Source organism: Drosophila bipectinata, chromosome 2L, assembly GCF_030179905.1.
Source record: "Drosophila bipectinata strain 14024-0381.07 chromosome 2L, DbipHiC1v2, whole genome shotgun sequence".
In the NCBI taxonomy this organism is placed as follows: domain Eukaryota; kingdom Metazoa; phylum Arthropoda; class Insecta; order Diptera; family Drosophilidae; genus Drosophila; species Drosophila bipectinata.
This window is the reverse complement of record NC_091736.1, coordinates 10,984,085-11,001,454: the sequence shown is the minus strand read 5'-3', so window position 1 is coordinate 11,001,454 and position 17,370 is coordinate 10,984,085. Positions and strand designations below refer to the sequence as shown.

The window sequence follows — 17,370 nt, the reverse complement described above, 5'->3', positions numbered from 1 at the left end:
TAGTTAAGCTTCTACATCTTTATACTCCAAATTAAAGATTCTTGTTGATTTATTTCTCATGTAAATGCACAAAGAAAAATTAAGAATGGTTAATGATTGTGTGGTTGGAGGATGTATTTATGTATGTAATTGGTGATATCGCCACCCAAAAGTCATCTGACCATCAATATTCCTTTTTATATATTTTTTTTTGTTTTTTGTTTAATAGGTAAATGTATTTTACTGTATTTTTGCCAACAACAGATTTCAGCTAATTTTCAATGCACTAAAGAAAGCTACATCCAACGACGACGGACTGACCGACCGACCGATCCACCCCCTGTGCAACATTTGTTGGCAGTGTCTCTTCTGCAGATTCTGGTGGCAGGTGGCGGGGGGTGGCCGGATGCTGTGTATTGGGCGGGGGCGTGACAACGGATCCAATCTAATCGGTAAGGTGTTAAGATTCTTTCATCAATTACTGTGTGCTCTTTTGTTTTTCTTTTTTAATTTTATTTTTGTTCTTGTTTTGCATGGTATATTGATGTTGACTGCACTTATTGTTGGTGTTTTTGTTGTTGGGCATGTGGGTATGTTAGACAACTTGAAAGATTCCGCAGATTTAAGCCTCCAGCTCCAGACCAACACCGATCTTGTGACCGCCAGCGTTGAAGTTCTTGCCATCAACCAGCGTGGACAGAGTCAAGGTGATGCCGTCGCGCAGCTTCTGCTGGTAGCCCAGGCCTACCTGGCTGGCGTTGTTCACCTTGGCGCGCACGCTGGCGTCATCGTCCAGCTGATATTTGGCGCCGATGGCGAACTTGGTGTTGCTGGTGCCGCTGGCCCACGACAGCTGTACACCAACGTCCAACTTGTCCGAAGTGCGCTGGAAGATTGAGCCGCTGAACTCCTGGCCATCGTTGCTAAAGAATTTAAAAACAAAATTAAATGATATTCAAAGAACCAAAAGAATCGTCAACTTACACAGCTGTGTGCAGGACAAAGTCCTTGGTGGTGTAGCCAAGGGCAAAGTTGTTGGTGGTCAGCTTGGACTGCTGAGTATCAAATGCGGTCTGGTAGCCGGCCAACCATCCCTGGTAGCCCAGAACAGCAGAGGCATTGATCAAGGGGCCCTTCAGATCAATGTTGACATCAGAATCGGCCTTGACGTTCTCATGGCCGTAGGCAACCTTGAACTTGCCGTTCTTGTTGCTATTTAATTAATACATTTAATTATTTCAAAATTAATATAATAATGATGAACCTACCCAGACTGGGGAGCGAAGTTGCCCTCCAGCGACAGCTTGAGACCCTCCAACAGCTGATCCTGAACAGCCACCTCGGTGAACAGGGTGTTGTCTGTGTTCCACTTCTCGGTCAGGGTCAGGCCATAGTCCTTGACCTTGTACTTGGTCTCCAGAGAACCGAAAACCTTGCCCGACTCCTGGTTCGAGTGTCCGGCTGTGTTGAACTCAATGCCCGACGAGGTCTTGGTCTTCAGGTCCAGCTTCCACAGGCCGAAGTTGTAGCCTTTGCTGAAGATGTCGCGAGCCTGTTTGCCCAAATCGCTGTATGATGGAGGAGCCATCTGGAAATTATAAGAATATGATTGAAACGCGCCGCCAAATAGCTCTGGAATAATCGATAATTGAGGCCAAAGGAGGTAGGTATATATAGCAAAATCATTTCACACGGCAGCTCGATTATTGCAAGTCAAAATAGATGACTTTTATGGATGGAGGGGGCTGGTTTAATCTTATCAGCACCATGAATGGTGAGTATTACTTTTAGTTTGAATTGAAATTCGACAGGGTTCTAGAGACAGCGGAATAAAAGTGAAAACTAAAACAGCATCAATATGGCCAAAAGAATTTCAGGGGCCAGTTCCTCTTTTCAACTTGGCTAAATGTCAATATTGAACGGGGAAACTAAAGAAATCAATTGAAATTAGTGTTCAAGGCAGCAGCCCAGGCCAACGAAGAGCTGTGGCCAATGATTCGAGTGAGGAGGTCAACGCACGGCTGGGACTAAAAAGAGAACCATTCCCAGACCATGCCAGGGTACAGTGAAACCTCCACTTTACCGTGAAATTTTCAAATTTTATATCGGGATATCCCAACTCTTCTTTCAGCATTTTGAAGGTCCACTCTTTGGGAATGAAATCTCCAGCTTCGGGCATTTTTCCAAAAATTATTTTACACAGATTTTAAAATGATAAGAAATACTTGTACGATATGTCGGTGTGATTGCAATGGAGTTTGAAGTAGAATATGAAATGTTATAGAACTGTCTACTGAGGTGAATAGATTTTTGTATGGCCATATTTGTGTGCCCATTACTGTATCTATGAAGTACATCTCTGTTTACTTCCCGTACTTGGTGGTGGCATTAATTGCTGGCTAGCCGAGCGATCATTGACACAGAAGCTAACTGCACATTTTCAGCCTCTGCTTTGGTCTTTTGCGGTGTTTCTATTTGCGTGTGACGTCAAGAATGCGCAGCACAGTCACGGCACGAGTGTTGGCCCGGCCCAGACTTTTCATGGCGGAAAATTATGAAAAGAGCCGACTGGCAGACAGGTCGTTATGGCCAGCAGCCAAACGGGGAAAAGACCAACAAATAAAAAAAAGGGAGAAGAATACCATACAGAGGTTGGAAAAAAGACAGACGGCCCAAGAATCAGGTGATGTAACTGGGTAGGAAGCTGAGGAAAATCCCATCATCTGATGGCTTCCCCAGTGAACGTGAATCAGCAGCAGCATCTTGAGGCTGTGACCTTGACAAAGAGGTTGACATGTGGGAGGGAGGGAGCATATGATTTTTCGCCTGTCGGTTATGCAATCGAGGAAACTCACTAACTAATGAAAAACACGAAAAGGTAAAGCAAATGCCTATTGATTTTTTCGGTGACGTCACAGTACACCACAGAGACCATATACAACCTGCAAAATGCAACACCTCACTTTTCACACCTCACATGACCAGGGGAGAACGATAAAGTAAACATTGATAAAGCAGAGAAGAGAAGAATACCTATTGAGAAGTAAAGGGAACATCGCGATAACAAGACAAATTGAAAACAATTTAAACGAGAGCGCCCGCCCGTTACGTAACAGAAATTTGCCAGGCACTTTTCCAACCCGACTAGTTTTTTTTTTTTTTTTTTTCGTTTGCCGGCAGCTGCTGCCAATGAACTGTAGGTGCGTTGGTGTGCGTGGGGGCCGTGTCTGTGTGTTTTTGCAGCCGGCGATTTCCCCTCACAATAGATTTTATCAATTAAATGTGCTTTTAATATCAGCCCCATGGCTGATAACACATTGGTTTTTTTGGCACACAAAAATCTTCTCGGCTTTTCTGCTCGTAAGTGCGCGTGTCCACGGGCGATTTTTTCCGTTTCGAGGTTATGAAATCACAATCACCAAAAATCTCACTTTATGAATCTTTACAGCTTTGCGATAGCTCTTAGTAAAAAAGGGGCGTAGTCTGGAGAAAGTCTACTTACTTTTTATGATTTAAGTGAGGCTAGAGTGTAATGCGAAACGCAGAGGAACAGAGACAACCACGAACGACGAAAATTATTTTAATTTTCGGAGTGTGCCCAGGCGGCGAAGGAAAACTTTGGCCAAGAGGTCTTATGGCTAACGCCGGGAACCAGTTTGATGGCTGGTAACTCTTAGCGGAAACGGAAATCGGTTTTTTTAAATTTAAAAATATGTTTTTTTTTTTTTTTAATTTTACTCTTTATTAAAATATATAAACATTATATTATTAATATATATAAAAATAGAGTGAGAATTAAGAATGTCAGCAACAAAATCAACTTTAGGCTTTGTCTGGTTAGTGCATTCTAGTAATAAATTCTAGTTTTTTTTATTTAAAAAAAAATAACAAAATCCCCTTTCTTAAATGGTTTATTGAGTGTTTTTAATGAATATTATTCTGCATCCCTGCGCTACCTTCTAAAAATAGGGAAGACGAAGGTAATTAGGTAGATCATTAAGTACATATATGCTGCCAGGTGAATGTTTGTTTACCTTTTATAAGAGGTAGCCCTTTTTTAACAGTATTCCAAAGCTTTAACTCTAAAGTATTTTCAAAATTGTATCATTTAGAATTTAATTCTTTTAAAATATTTAAATAAAACTAAAAGAATCAATCAATAGAAAGTATTGAAAGTGATTTATTTTTAGATTTCCGAACTGCGTGCAGTGCAGCCACTCAATCCCATGTGATTGGATGCAGTGAAGGCGAAAGGCGATGTTGAAGGCTCGTCTGGAGCAAGACGCCGTTTTCGGTCGCTGCCTAGCCGTTGCGGAGCCCGTCCGGCGCGGGGACCTGGTCGTGGAGGAGCTGCCCTTTGCCCAAGGACCGAAACGCGACAGCGGTATCGTTTGCCTCGCCTGCTATCAGTTCCTGCAGTTCGGCGAGGATGGAGACTCACTGGACCGCTGCGAGATCTGCGACTGGCCATTATGCGCGGCGTGTGCCATTGGCAGTGACGTGACCGATCATAGCGGGGAGTGCGAGGTGTTCGCCAACGCACGTGTCACTTTTGCCGGGAATGTGAGCGATGACGGTGTCTGTACGCAATTAGATTGCATAACACCATTGAGGTTAGTACGATGGTGCTCCAGAGGGTGGTGAGGGATGCCGGAGGACAGAACTGTCCAAATATTAGTTTTGGCAGCCGCGGCGTATTTCTCGGAGATCCCATATGAGCCGGCCAAAAAGCGAAAAATCAACCTGAAGACGTCAAAAGGAGGCGGCAGACGCGAAAGCACCAAACGGCTGTTGGCCCACATCAAAAGGCAACAATAAAGTGCAGGGAGCGCACGGTGGAACAAGGTTTTCAATATTATTACTTTCTACAAAGCTTTGATGTTTAAGATTTTAATATTTGAACAAAGAGCTCAGGATCATGGAAATATTCCCTATTTAATTCGTACTTATCTTTAAATGTTTTTTGAAAGACCGAATTTATTTGAAAATTTTTGGATTTTAGAGAGATTGGTAGATTTTTAATTTAAAAAACATTTATTTATTTAATTTTGAATAAGATTTCCACTGTACCTTGTGAATTTTGAAGCTTTATGGCTCAGCAGACCCAGAAGATGTGGCTGACTACTCATAGTTCTGCGGCAGATGGCATCGCCCGTGCGGTACTCCCGTGATCTTCCTTCAGCCACCGGGCAGCATCAGTCAGTAAAATGACATCGCCGCCAACGCTGTCGGTGAATCGGACGTCGGTGCAATGGAGTCCCGTGTGCGGGCGTTACCTGGTGGCCAAGGGAGCAGTTGCCGGTCACGGTCTACTGATTGAGGAACTGCCGTTCGCAGTGGGCCCTAAATGCAATGGACCAGTGGTGTGTCTGGGATGCTATCAATTCGATGTCGATACGGAAGAGGAATACTGCAGCGAATGTGGGTGGCCGCTGTGCTCTGAATGCGCCCAGAACGAGGATAACCATCACTTCCGGCAGGAGTGCCGGGTTCTGCAGGACGCCCGGGCGAGATTCTTTCACCTGCCCAAGGGCAGTAGCCACTGTCCACAGCTGGACTGCATTTTGCCAATGAGGTGAAGACCGGCGAGCCAAACAAAAATAGAACCAGGCAGCAATCTCAAATCCTAGTGATTGTCTTCTCTTCATTATACTCACATTGTTCTCTGTATTTATGTTTGGGGAAAGACATGCTTTTTTCTTATAGTTTTTGTATAAAGTAACTAAAAATTATCTTAAATATTGGTTCATTCCAGAGTACTGTTAGCTAAGGAGGCAGATCCTGAAAGATGGGACAGTCAAGTAGAACCTATGGAGCACCACGAAGAGGAGCGGAAAGAGGATGCTGATGTGTGGCATGCGGATCGAGTGAATATTGCTCAGTATCTGCGTGGACCCTGCAAACTTTCATCCAGATTTAGTGAGGAACTAATCATGCAGGTCGTGGGTATCCTAGAAGTCAATGCCTTTGAAGCAAGGACCACCAGAGGATTTCCTCTGAGGTGTCTCTACCCGTACACTGGAATTTTAGCTCACAATTGTGTTCCCAACACCTCCCGCAGCATCTATCCTAGTGAAGGTTACAAGTAAGTCTACAGAACTATTTTCTTTCTTAAAAATATAAAAAAACCGCTTATCACATTTCATTTTACTGAAAATTGAACCACAACTAAGATCTTTCCAAGAAATGTATTTTACAGAAATAGAATTTCTAGACTAGACTAGACAGTCCATCAAAAAAGTTCAACGTATGAAAGTTTTACCAGAAAATTTATTTCTTTCTAGTTAATCCTAAAGATTTATTTATTATACTTCGTTTGTAAACATTTTATTATCTAATATGTTGTGTTTTTTTTTTTTTTTGTGAACTTATATTACTTATTTCGAATGTTTTGAAAAACAATTTTTTTAAATTGTTTCTACAAAATTCTTTGAGGCACGTGTTTCTTTTATTAAAGGCGCATATTTTTTATTTAGTTAATCCAAAGGATTAATTTATACTTTTCAAACATTTTTAATCTAAGAAAATACAACATTTTTTTATTTTTTTAATGAATATTTAAACTGTTTCAACGGGGAAAATGGGGAAAAGCATGAAATGGGCACTATGACCCACGATGGAGGCTATATCTTTTACAATTCTTATGCGATCTCAGAGCGGAATACTATTATCGATTTGTGGATAAATTCTCCACCAATCTGCATCTAAATCTAGAAACAAAATATTTTTTAGATTTTTTGTGAAATTTTCTAGGGGGTCCCCTGCAAAAATGGGGAAAAGCATGAAATGGGCACTGTGACCCATGGTGGAGGCTATATCTTTGCCAATTCGTATCCGATTCCAGAGCGGAATACCTTTATCGATTTGTGGAAAGATTCTCCACCAAACTGCATCAAAATCTAGTCAAAAAATATTTTTTAGATTTTTTGTGAAATTTTCTAGGGGGTCCCCTGCAAAAATGGGGAAAAGCATGAAATGGGCACTGTGACCCATGGTGGAGGCTATATCTTTGTCAATTCTTATCCGATTCCAGAGCGGAATACCTTTATCGATTTGTGGAGAGATTCTCCACCAATCTGCATCTAAATCTAGAAACAAAATATTTTTTCGATTTTTTGTGAAATTTTCTAGTCCCCTGCAAAAATGGGGAAAAGCATGATATGGGCACTATGACCCATGGTGGAGGCTATATCTTTGTCAATTCTTATCCGATTCCAGAGCGGAATACCTTTATCGATTTGTGGAAAGATTCTCCACCAATCTACATCAAAATCTAGAAACAAAATATTTTTTAGATTTTTTGTAAAATTTTCTAGGGGGTCCCCTGCAAAAATGGGGAAAAGCATGATATGGGCACTGTGACCCACGGTGGAGGCTATATCTTTGCCAATTCTTATCCGATTCCAGAGCGGAATACCTTTATCGATTTGTGGAAAGATTCTCCACCAATCTGCATCAAAATCTAGAAACTAAATATTTTTTCGATTTTTTGTGAAATATTCTAGGGGGTCCCCTGCAAAAATGGGGAAAAGCATGATATGGGCACTATGACCCCTGGTGGAGGCTATATCTTTGTCAATTCTTATCCGATCCCAGAGCGGAATACCTTTATCGATTTGTGGAAAGATTCTCCACCAATCTACATCAAAATCTAAAAACAAAATATTTTTTAGATTTTTTGTAAAATTTTCTAGGGGGTCCCCTGCAAAAATGGGGAGAAGCATGAAATGGGCACTATGACCCACGGTGGAGGCTATATCTTTGCCAATTCTTATCCGATCCTTAAGCGAAATACCTTTATCGATTTGTGGAAAGATTCTCCACCAATCTGCATCAAAATCTATAAATAAAATATTATCCAAACAATTTTCTATACCATCTTAATAGAATCCGCCTAAGGGCAATGGTGGATCTGACGGAAGGACAACCCCTTCACCACAGTTATACTTATACCCTGGACGGAACAGCTCAGAGGCAACGACATCTTAAGCAGGGAAAGTATTTCCACTGCACATGCGAACGCTGCCAGGATCCCAGTGAACTAGGCACCCATTTTTCCAGCCTAAAGTGTGGGCAGTGCACAGAGGGCTATCAAGTGCCCAGGCAGCCAACGGGTAGGTGTCCATTTCATCCTATTTGGTTTTTCAATATTTCAATGTTTCTTTATTTATAGATTCAGATTCTAGTTGGCCCTGCAGCAACTGCGGAGCAAGCAGCAGCCAAGCAGAGGTGGAAACGCTCCTCCAGTCTCTACAATCGGAGGTAAACAAGGTACAGAGCCTGGAAATGGGAGCCAAACGGCTGGAGGAGGCCGAACGACTGCTGCGGAAGTACAAATCTTTGCTGCATCCACTGCACTTTATCGCAACGGGACTGAGGCAGCTCCTCATCGAGATGTACGGACGAGTGCAGGGCTACGAGATGGTCCAGTTGCCGGAACATCAACTGGAACGAAAGGTCGAGCTTTGCCGCCAGGTGCTGGGTGTTCTGAATGTCTTCGAACCGGGTCTCAGTCGCACCAGAGCCATGAATCTATACGAGATGCATGTGCCTCTAGTCCTCCTGGCGAAAAATGGTTTCATTGCAAGCCGACTTGGTGGTGGAGAGTTGCGCACCCGCCTTGTCGATGCAATTGATTTGCTAAAGGAGTGCGTGGAGATCCTGGAGTGTGAGGACAAGAGTTCCCAAGAGGGTGTCCTGTGCGGAGTGGCCTCGCAGGCGTTGAAACAACTTCTTCTTAGTGTCGAAGGTCTGGGAAGCGAACTCAATTAGTTACTTATCATATTGGTTAGCTTTATTTAAACTGATCAGGAGGCAATCTCTGGTGTTACATTGAAAAGTGTCTAGTGCTGATTCTAAAGAAAAATAAAACTCTACAACTTAAAAGTGACTACAAATATTATATACTATTACTGCACATTGTGGGCTTTTGTTTTTTCTTCTTCTGGTTTTTGTATTTGGTATATTGGAGTATCTTAAATGCGTTTATAAGAACTTACGCCCTAGCATGGTATTGTATACAATTGAGATTATTTCGCTTCTCAAATAGAATGTATTATTATTTTAGTTTGGTATTGGTAAAAAAATACCTCGGCCGACCGAAGGTTTCATCTTCATTTATATTGAGCTACAAATGAACTATTACACCTGCCTCTTCCGATCAAGCTTTTGCACAAAAGTTCCCTATAAAATATCCAAGTTTTTTTTTATGAGTATGCTTCTTTACGTCTCGGTGCTGCTTTCTTTATATTTATAATTTCAAAACGATTATAAACTAAAGCATAAATTAAGTTGGAATCTGCATATAATACACAATACGAAATACGTTTCAATTTGACTGGCTAAGGTAGGGAAGGAGGATTTAAAAAAAAAAATCACACGACTATTAAAAACTAAAAACATTTTGTGGGGTTTCTTCGGTTGCACAATCAGGCACACAATAAATACAAGGACAAAAAATGTAAAATATTTCCGAGCCCTAGACATCGTGGCTCAGCAGGGGCGTATCGTGGTATCGGGAGGCATGATTTAAACTGGTGCAGGGCAAAAGCCACAGCGCCGGATGACCGCGTCCGAACACGTCTGCCAGCAGTTGGTACTTGCGCCGGTTGGGACGGTAGGTGCCCTTCTGTTGTATCGCCTCCACGGCCGTCTCATCGTACAGGATTGCGTGCAACTGATCCACCATGATGGCTGTCACAAAGAGGCCGAATAACGCCGACACCAGCAAGAGGATCACAGAATGAATCCTGTAATAAAAAAACTTTATGTAATGGCTATACTTTAAAATATTTATAGATTCCCAAAAAAGGTATAGGCATTATATGTAGGTATAAAGGTATTCTTGACCAGAATTGTTAATATTCACCGCATCGATGCATCCCTAATAAGGAGACATCCCAAATAAGTAGACTTACATTCGCAGTTGTGTCTCAATCACGTTCTGGTTGCACTCCTCGCAGGGCCACACCCAGGAGGCGATGATCAGACCGAGGGAATAGAGCGAGAGCAGACCCACATAGATTAGGAACTGCAGGAAATATTTCTGATTGCGCTCGCCGACGCAGTTATTGATCCAGGGACAGTGGTGATCCATGCGGCGAATGCAACGTTTGCAGATGCGACAGTGGTGGGCTCTCGGTGGCCTGTATGTTTCGCACCTGGTGCAGACGGTCCAATCGCTGCTATGGCCATTTCCGGACGGGTGGTTCTTGTTGGTGGTGTGGTGGTCGGAGAAGTCCAAGCGGTTTGCGGGCAACGGCACGATGCCAGGATCGGAGAATACAGCCTTGGTGTGGGACATAGCTAGCAGAAAGACTACGGTGTTGAAGAGCACGGCATGGAACGACATCCAGAGGCTGTGGGTAGAGAATGGGAATGTAATATGCACTTGGAAAAGTCTTAAATGACTCACCTGCCCGGCATTGTGGTAAGAATTATCCATCGGATGACCACGTAGTCCGCGTACAGAACAGCGCCATAGGTGACCACCAAGCAGGCGATTCCGCACGGATCGCGTATGAAGACCATTTCGAACTGAATGACTTTCAATCCGCTCGACTAATTGTTATTGTTTCACCCCTTTTTAATTCAATTAGAAACTGAAGGGGCTGATTTCCGTCGCCCCTTCCCCCAGCGAAAAATAACAATTGTTGCTGTACTCCTAGAATCCTCTAGCGGTTCATTATCCGTTGGATGGAAGTGCTCCCAAGCGGGTGGAGGCGCTTTGAACTTCTACCGTCCTATGCCCACTCACTTGTGTGTGAAAAAATCGCAAATCGAGCGTTTCATTGACTTTCAAAGGTTTATTTTACGCTTGAAATTGTCATTTATTTATTTAGTGTGACCGTTGTTCAAGAAAAATCGGAAATCAGAGCGCGTTTGAAACGATTCATGAGCGTAGACAAAAGGGGGTCTAATATATATATGTATAATTTTTAAATTTTAATTAACGAAAATATATTTTATTAAAATTTTTAACCAGAAATAAGAAAAGTCAAACAAGGCCAAAGGCTTTCTAAAATTAATCTCTTTTTTTTTAATTTTAAATTGTTTTTTAATTTAATGATAACCTGATTGAAATAATCATTTATGCTAGTTTTGGGTGTTTTCTAATTAATTATTTTGAATAAATTAGTTCTTTTTATCTTTACCTTGAAAACCTTAAAAATATAATTAAATACATAAAAGATTAATTTGTGAAGCAAAACGTTTATTAATTCTAAGTTTAAAAAGTATAATTTCTTGAAATAATATTCAGCTTTAATTCTTGGCCTTGTTTTCCTTTCCGCGTTCCATTTGTTGCAGCTGCAAGGCCCGTTTGGCCATTTGGTTCTTAACCCATGGATGTGTCATTACGTCCACCAAAGTAATTCGACCCTCTCCGGGCTTTCGCAGCAGCTACAATAAAAAATAATTCATTTTTATAAGAGTAGTACTTAAAAATGAAAAACACTAATAACATACCCCAGCAATTAGTTCCTTGCTGCCACTGGACAAGTATGAGGGATAGTGGATCTCTAGCCGCCGAATCTTGTCGTAGGTTCCATCTGAAGTGTTCGACTCGAATGGAGGGTTGCCAACGAGGAACTCGTAGCAGAGGATTCCCAGGCACCACTGGTCTACTGTATCGTCATAGGATTTTCCGTCCACCATCTCCGGGGGCAAGTAATCCAGAGTGCCGCACAGCGTCCGTCGCTTATTGTTCGGGGTGTGGGCCGACCAACCGAAATCAGCCAACTTAAGATCATCGGTACTAGTCAGGAGGATGTTTTCTGGCTTCAGATCACGATGAATCACATTGTTCAGATGACAGTAGTTCAGAGCGTTGGCCACTTGGTAGGTATACTTGGCAGACCGCGGCTCATCAAAGCGGTGATTTGGAGCTGTGCGTAGATGCTTGAAAAGCTCTCCTTCCGAGGCGATCTCCAGTGCCAGATAGATACGGCTCTCGTCGTGGAACCAGGTGAGAAGACGAAGGATGTTTGGGTGCTTTAGACGCGACTGGATCTCAATCTCACGCAACACCTGCCTCTGAACATTTCCCTTTCGCAGCTCCTCCTTGAACATCACCTTCATGGCCACCAAGTAGTGGGAGTGGCGCTCGCGAGCCAAGTAGACGCGTCCGAACTTACCACGTCCCAAATGGGCACCCATCTCGAAGTCACGCGCGCTCCAGTCATATCTATGTAAAGAGGAATTAATTATGTTTTCAATATTCAGGAGGGGATATACTTACGGCTGTCCGTAGGCGTCATGGGACATCATTTTTAGGCACATAGTCTTGATCGGTTCTTGGTGCTCTTCTGGCACTTTACTCATTAAGGCCGGTAAGTGATTCCGGTTGGCGTGCTTAGTGCGCGAGAGCGTCATGATGGATTTTAAATGAAAAATACTCTTTAAAAATCGAGTTTTATTTTATTTATCAGAGCGTCCTTTTATTTTGCGCGTTTTTTTTTCAAAATATGATTTTAATGGGACCGCCTGCTGGAAATGACAAATTTAAAGCAGTGTTGGGAAATGCCTCGAAATATATCGATAGACGGGACTTTTATTGCTTACTTGATTACGGTCACACTTGTCATTAGTCATTTTTTTACACAATAAATTAAAATTAAGCCAAGTTAAAAGCGTTATTTGGGGCCTTTGAACCAATAAATGCGTGTTAGGCAACCTCGCTATACATCGAAAAATCGCGCAAGTGCTTTTCGCAGCCAGCTGAACCGTCTTTGACACCGTGACGCACTGAAAATCGATTGCCTAGTCAGAGGGGAAAAACAAAAAAACAATACAGAACGAGACAGCCAGACAAAGTGCAATTGGTTTGGATCGGGGGACCCGGAGTGACAATTAGTGCAACGCAGATTATATTGGGGGAGGCAGCTGCAAGAGTGCTTGCTGGTAAAAATGGGAATCTTCGGGCAGTCGTCGCCATTCGACGCCGATGTGGGTAAGTCGGACGATAACGGTTCCAGTTGGAATACCCATATGACCCTTTCATTTTATTGTTTTCTACGCATATCTTGGAACTTTCTCACTTGTTTGGAGTCTTCTATTTACATATTTTCAATGTTAGCAATAACATCTGTGTGGTAGCGATGTGGCTGTTAGATAAGAACCATAATGCCCCCTTCTAATTGGAATTAATATTTTTCTTGTTATGGTTACTAACGTTATCGTGTGTTTTTCCAATAACTGGTGGTCTCAGTATTCTGGTTTAGAACCCCCTTTATTCGAAATTCCTCCACCTTTCATTTAATTATCCAGACAACAAAGAAGGTCATGTGAGATGCTGTGCGCAGCTCAGCGCCGTTCGTTGAACTCGAGCTTGAGTTTTCGTTCGGCAGTCGCTGACCTTGTCCCTCCACCCACCACCTACCCACCTATCCAGCTACGGAATCACATTTCTTAATGCAATTTGTCAGCTGTTTTTATTGATTTTTATACCCTTGCAGAGGGTATTATAATTTTGGTCAAAAGTGTGCAACGCAGTGAAGGAAACATCTCCGACCCTATAAAGTATATATATTCTTGATCAGGATCACCTCCTGAGTTGATATGAGCATGTCCGTCTGTCCGTCTGTCCGTCTGTCCGTCTGTCCGTCTGTCCGTCTGTCCGTCTGTCTGTCCGTCTGTCTGTTTCTACGCGAACTAGTCTCTCAGTTTTAAAGCTATCGTCTTGAAACTTTGCACACACCCTTCTTTCCTTTGCACGCAGTATATAAGTCGGAACGGCCCGGATCGGCCGACTATATCCTATAGCTGCCATATAACTGATTGATCGGAAATGGTATAACTTTGGTGTTTTTAGAGTTAGAGAGTTCAAATTTGACATGTGAGCTATTTTTGGCAAAACATTACGTCATGCCAAATTTCATAAGGATCGGCCGACTATATCCTATAGCTGCCATATAACTGAACGATCGGAAATGACCCAACTTTCGTGTTTTTGAAGATAGAAAGCTGGAACTTAGTACAGATTTAATTCTTGGTCAGTTGATCCAACCTACCAAATTTCATTAGGATCGGCCGACTATATCCCATAGCTGCCATATAACTGAACGATCGGAAATGGTATTTGGTAGAAATATCAACTTTCGTATTTTTGAAGATAGAAGTTTGGGACTTTTTTTAGATTTTGTATTGTAATAAATTGGATTATATATTCCTATTCCCATAAGGATCGGCCAACTATATCCGATGTTTGCGATATATATCCGGTTTTAACTGCAAGGGTATATAAACTTCGGCTCCGCCCGAAGTTAGCTTTCCTTTCTTGTTTTCTATTGCGATTCGATTTAGTTGTGTGGCTACCTTATCAGACACGTCCCATGAGTCACTTTCTCCATAGATAAGCTAATTTGGTTCTTTTGTGCTTCCTAATCCACAGAAAAGGCCACCAGCGAGACAAACACCAATGATAACTGGGCTTTGATCCTTGATGTGTGCGACAAGGTGACTCACAATCCTCGTCAGGCAAAGGATTGCCTGAAGGCAGTGATGCGGCGAATGGGCCACACCGATCCGCATGTCGTGATGCAGGCGATCACGCTCCTCGACGCCTTGTCCAACAACTGCGGCAAGCCGTTCCACCTGGAGGTGGCTTCGCGGGAGTTCGAGACCGAGTTTAGGCGCCTCTTGACAAAGGCTCAGCCCAAGGTGTCGTTGGTATGATTTCAAAATATATTTAATGTAGAATTCATGGAATACTAACCTTTTTTTTCTAACAGAAAATGCGTGAAGTTCTTAAGAACTGGGCCGAAAACGATTATAAGCGGGACCAAGAGTTGGACCTCATCCGCGCTTTGTACCTCAAGTTGCGCGCGGAGGGATATGACTTCAAGGATCTGGGTGAGAAGACGGGCAAGTCTGCGGCTGAGAAAGCAGCTGCTCTGCCCAAGGATCCGAATGTGGTAAGCAGCCAGCAGGAGGAGGACGACATTGCCAAGGCCATAGAGCTCTCGCTGAAGGAGACCAAAGGCAGTCCCAAGACCACTAGCGGACCTCCCGCCACTAGTAGTGCCTATCCATCGTTGTATCCATCATTCGGGGCATCAACCTCCAGTTCCAGTGCTCCGGCCAGTGATTCAGTGAATCCCACTCCGGCACCGGAGCCGCGAAAGGTGCGTGCCCTGTACGATTTTGAGGCAGCGGAGGAGAACGAACTGACGTTCTTTTCGGGCGAAATTATTCACGTGATGGATGATAGTGATCCGAACTGGTGGAAGGGCTACAATCAGCGTGGCGAGGGCTTGTTTCCTTCCAACTTTGTCACTGCCGATCTCTCCGTCGATCCCGATCGCTTGGACATCAATCAGCAGCATAAATCGGCTGCCGCCGCCGGCCAAAGGGAGCAGGAATCGGCGGCGTTGCTGCAGCAAAAGACTGAAGCAGCAGCTGCTGCTGCCGCTGCCCAGCCTGTAGAAATAGACGAGACGAAGATTGATCGGCTTCTGCATCTGTTGCACGAGGCCAATCCCGAGGACCCATCGCAGGACAGTGATGAGATGCTGCGTCTCGAACAGGAGGTCCATCAAATGGGTCCGCTTATTGACGCTGAGCTAGAACGTGTAGACCGCAAGCATGCCCAGTTAACGCAGTTATCAAGTGATCTTGTCGATGCCATTAACTTGTACCACACCTTGATGAGGGACGATAGAGCGGCAGCTGGCCAGTTTGCCGCTGCAGCTGGAGGTTTTATGCCAGGGCTACCAACTGGTTTTCCGGGGGCCGCACTCTACGGAGCTCCAGGCTATCCAGCACCAGGTGGCTTTCCTCCAGCCCAAGGCTTTGCTGGAATGCACTCACTACCGTACGGATCCGTTCCCAATAATCCAAATTCAGGTCCCACTTCTACAACTGGGGTTCCTGGTGTTCCAGGAGCTCCGGCTGGCTACCAAGGACATCCCCCCGGTCAGGTACCCTTGACTTATCAAAATGGACATGCTCCGCAAATGAATTGTAAGTAAATTAAATAATTATTTGGGAAAAATATATACTTACACTTTTTTCAGCCCTGCCACCTCATCTATCGCAACCAGCTCCACCTGTGACCCAACCCATTTACAACGCCCAGCCCACGCCGGTTACCAGCCAACAGCAGCAGCCCCAGCCCCAGCAACAGATTCCCCAGCATCCACAGCAAGCGCCACAGCATCCCCAGCAGCCCAGCTATCACATGGATCCGCAAACTCAATTCGCCCAAGGTCCGCCTGCAGTTCCACAAACTCAACTCCCTCAGCAGCAACAAATGCCAGCTCCCCACGTGTATATGTCTCCGCAGCACCAGCAGCCACCACCGCCCCAAGGCTACCAGCCGTCTCCCAATATTTATGCACCAAATGGATCGTCTGCGGTTAATCCCCAAGGTTACATGCCACCCCAGCAACATCCACCGCATCCACAGGCACCGCAGCAGCAGCACCCACCACACGATCAGTTCAGTCAGCTCCATCAACAAATGGCCGCTATGTCCATGAATGCTGGTCCGCCGGTCGGTGCTCCCGGTTATCATATGCAGAACGACGCCGTCAAAAATAACATTCCTATATACCAGCAGCAGCGGTAAAACCATTGGATTAGTTTTTCATTAAAATCGAGCCCTATGAAATAGTTTGCGTTTATTTGCCCAAATTTTGCTGTCAAAAGGAAAAGCAATCGGAAGATTACCAAAAATTTTACTATCCCAATGGAAAAGAAGAAATGAGAAAAGCCAAATTAATTTAAAAAAAGAAATTTTGAATGTTTTTTGTTTAATTTTGTTGCATTATTTTCGGGCATAGTATTGTATACTCAAAAAAAAACCTACATACTTTTTTGGGGGTTTTACGAATCGGAATGATACACACACTATATAAATATTCTATATTCAACAACATGTATAACTTTGTATTTAGTGCAGGAGAGAATAACTACTATGTATTATGTTTATTGTACGGATTATGATCTGATAAAGATAACGAAACGAATCACATTCATTAAAATCATTCACTTATAAGAAATTGATGCCTTAAGTATTTAAAAGTCCAATTATTGGGTGCGCAGAGTTATGTATCGCTTCACATAGTACTCCTCATCGATTTTGTCCAGGAGGGCGAGTCGCAAGTGAATTGCTTCCTGGCGGTGTCGGAACTCGGCTTGGCTGAGATTTGGGGTATGAAGCCAGGCCATCATTTCTGCATTTACATCCTTAAACATCTTTCTGGGTGACGTTATAAAAGGATAACGTGCTTTCATTGTGCAGTTCTATGGAATATTTGGAAACTTCTGGTGTGATGAATGTTTTTATTTGGCTTTTAAGAACTCTAGAAGTCTTGTTAAAGGAATGAAACATTTAAAAATACCTACTTATTACTCACCTTAATTGTTTAAACAAGTAACTTTTCAGTTGTT

General features: G+C 43.3%; 5 protein-coding genes across 7 annotated transcripts; 2 read left to right on the top strand and 3 right to left on the bottom strand.

Annotated features, from left to right (window-relative positions):
• Window positions 1-173: 173 nt before the first annotated feature.
• On the bottom strand, window positions 174-3,620 carry porin. 2 transcript variants are annotated; one of them, XM_017243602.3, is made up of 4 exons: window positions 3,482-3,620; window positions 1,248-1,567; window positions 964-1,191; window positions 174-902 (listed from the first exon to the last, which is right to left on the bottom strand). In XM_017243602.3, exons 2-4 carry the CDS (start codon window positions 1,565-1,567, stop codon window positions 602-604), a joined length of 849 nt encoding a protein of 282 aa, XP_017099091.1. In that variant the 5' UTR covers window positions 3,482-3,620; the 3' UTR covers window positions 174-601. The 2 variants fall into 2 exon arrangements, with proteins under 2 accessions (XP_017099091.1, XP_070133267.1); XM_070277166.1 differs by lacking the exon at window positions 3,482-3,620 and adding an exon at window positions 2,063-2,226.
• A 549-nt stretch (window positions 3,621-4,169) lies between these two features.
• Window positions 4,170-8,881, top strand: SmydA-3 (SET and MYND domain containing, arthropod-specific, member 3). 2 transcript variants are annotated; one of them, XM_017243599.3, is made up of 4 exons: window positions 4,170-4,592; window positions 5,735-6,064; window positions 7,867-8,093; window positions 8,153-8,881. In XM_017243599.3, the coding sequence occupies exons 1-4, from the start codon at window positions 4,237-4,239 to the stop codon at window positions 8,749-8,751; spliced, it is 1,512 nt and encodes a 503-aa protein (XP_017099088.2). In that variant the 5' UTR covers window positions 4,170-4,236; the 3' UTR covers window positions 8,752-8,881. The 2 variants fall into 2 exon arrangements, with proteins under 2 accessions (XP_017099088.2, XP_017099089.2); XM_017243600.3 differs by lacking the exon at window positions 4,170-4,592 and adding an exon at window positions 5,059-5,554.
• On the bottom strand, window positions 8,752-10,844 carry Dnz1 (DNZDHHC/NEW1 zinc finger protein 11). The gene is made up of 3 exons (XM_017243603.3): window positions 10,394-10,844; window positions 9,897-10,337; window positions 8,752-9,728 (listed from the first exon to the last, which is right to left on the bottom strand). Exons 1-3 carry the CDS (start codon window positions 10,507-10,509, stop codon window positions 9,458-9,460), a joined length of 828 nt encoding a protein of 275 aa, XP_017099092.1. The 5' UTR covers window positions 10,510-10,844; the 3' UTR covers window positions 8,752-9,457.
• Window positions 10,845-11,217: 373 nt separating this feature from the next.
• On the bottom strand, window positions 11,218-12,465 carry aurB (aurora B). Its single transcript, XM_017243738.3, has 3 exons — window positions 12,218-12,465; window positions 11,446-12,163; window positions 11,218-11,379 (listed from the first exon to the last, which is right to left on the bottom strand). Exons 1-3 carry the CDS (start codon window positions 12,349-12,351, stop codon window positions 11,242-11,244), a joined length of 990 nt encoding a protein of 329 aa, XP_017099227.1. The 5' UTR covers window positions 12,352-12,465; the 3' UTR covers window positions 11,218-11,241.
• A 66-nt stretch (window positions 12,466-12,531) lies between these two features.
• On the top strand, window positions 12,532-16,979 carry Stam (signal transducing adaptor molecule). Its single transcript, XM_017243737.3, has 4 exons — window positions 12,532-12,928; window positions 14,369-14,646; window positions 14,709-15,939; window positions 15,993-16,979. Exons 1-4 carry the CDS (start codon window positions 12,886-12,888, stop codon window positions 16,544-16,546), a joined length of 2,106 nt encoding a protein of 701 aa, XP_017099226.2. The 5' UTR covers window positions 12,532-12,885; the 3' UTR covers window positions 16,547-16,979.
• Window positions 16,980-17,370: the final 391 nt, after the last annotated feature.

What these genes read in the sequence shown, in the direction of transcription:
- aurB (XM_017243738.3), bottom strand. Translation starts at nt 12,351, where the DNA reads ATGACGCTCTCGCGCACTAAGCACGCCAACCGGAATCACTTACCGGCC. An exon ending in CATGACGCCTACGGACAGCC is followed by an intron (nt 12,164 to 12,217) that starts GTAAGTATATCC and finishes CTCTTTACATAG; the next exon opens with ATATGACTGGAGCGCGCGTG. An exon ending in GCAAGGAACTAATTGCTGGG is followed by an intron (nt 11,380 to 11,445) that starts GTATGTTATTAG and finishes TTTTTATTGTAG; the next exon opens with CTGCTGCGAAAGCCCGGAGA.
- Dnz1 (XM_017243603.3), bottom strand. Translation starts at nt 10,509, where the DNA reads ATGGTCTTCATACGCGATCCGTGCGGAATCGCCTGCTTGGTGGTCACC. An exon ending in CTTACCACAATGCCGGGCAG is followed by an intron (nt 10,338 to 10,393) that starts GTGAGTCATTTA and finishes CTCTACCCACAG; the next exon opens with CCTCTGGATGTCGTTCCATG. An exon ending in ATTGAGACACAACTGCGAAT is followed by an intron (nt 9,729 to 9,896) that starts GTAAGTCTACTT and finishes TTTTTATTACAG; the next exon opens with GATTCATTCTGTGATCCTCT.
- Stam (XM_017243737.3), top strand. Translation starts at nt 12,886, where the DNA reads ATGGGAATCTTCGGGCAGTCGTCGCCATTCGACGCCGATGTGG. An exon ending in CTCAGCCCAAGGTGTCGTTG is followed by an intron (nt 14,647 to 14,708) that starts GTATGATTTCAA and finishes TTTTTCTAACAG; the next exon opens with AAAATGCGTGAAGTTCTTAA. An exon ending in ACATGCTCCGCAAATGAATT is followed by an intron (nt 15,940 to 15,992) that starts GTAAGTAAATTA and finishes CACTTTTTTCAG; the next exon opens with CCCTGCCACCTCATCTATCG.
- SmydA-3 (XM_017243600.3), top strand. Translation starts at nt 5,187, where the DNA reads ATGACATCGCCGCCAACGCTGTCGGTGAATCGGACGTCGGTGCAATGG. An exon ending in GACTGCATTTTGCCAATGAG is followed by an intron (nt 5,555 to 5,734) that starts GTGAAGACCGGC and finishes GGTTCATTCCAG; the next exon opens with AGTACTGTTAGCTAAGGAGG. An exon ending in AGTGCCCAGGCAGCCAACGG is followed by an intron (nt 8,094 to 8,152) that starts GTAGGTGTCCAT and finishes CTTTATTTATAG; the next exon opens with ATTCAGATTCTAGTTGGCCC.
- porin (XM_070277166.1), bottom strand. Translation starts at nt 2,158, where the DNA reads ATGCCCGAAGCTGGAGATTTCATTCCCAAAGAGTGGACCTTCAAAATG. An exon ending in TAAAATTTGAAAATTTCACG is followed by an intron (nt 1,568 to 2,062) that starts GTAAAGTGGAGG and finishes TATAATTTCCAG; the next exon opens with ATGGCTCCTCCATCATACAG. An exon ending in TTTGTCCTGCACACAGCTGT is followed by an intron (nt 903 to 963) that starts GTAAGTTGACGA and finishes TAAATTCTTTAG; the next exon opens with CAACGATGGCCAGGAGTTCA.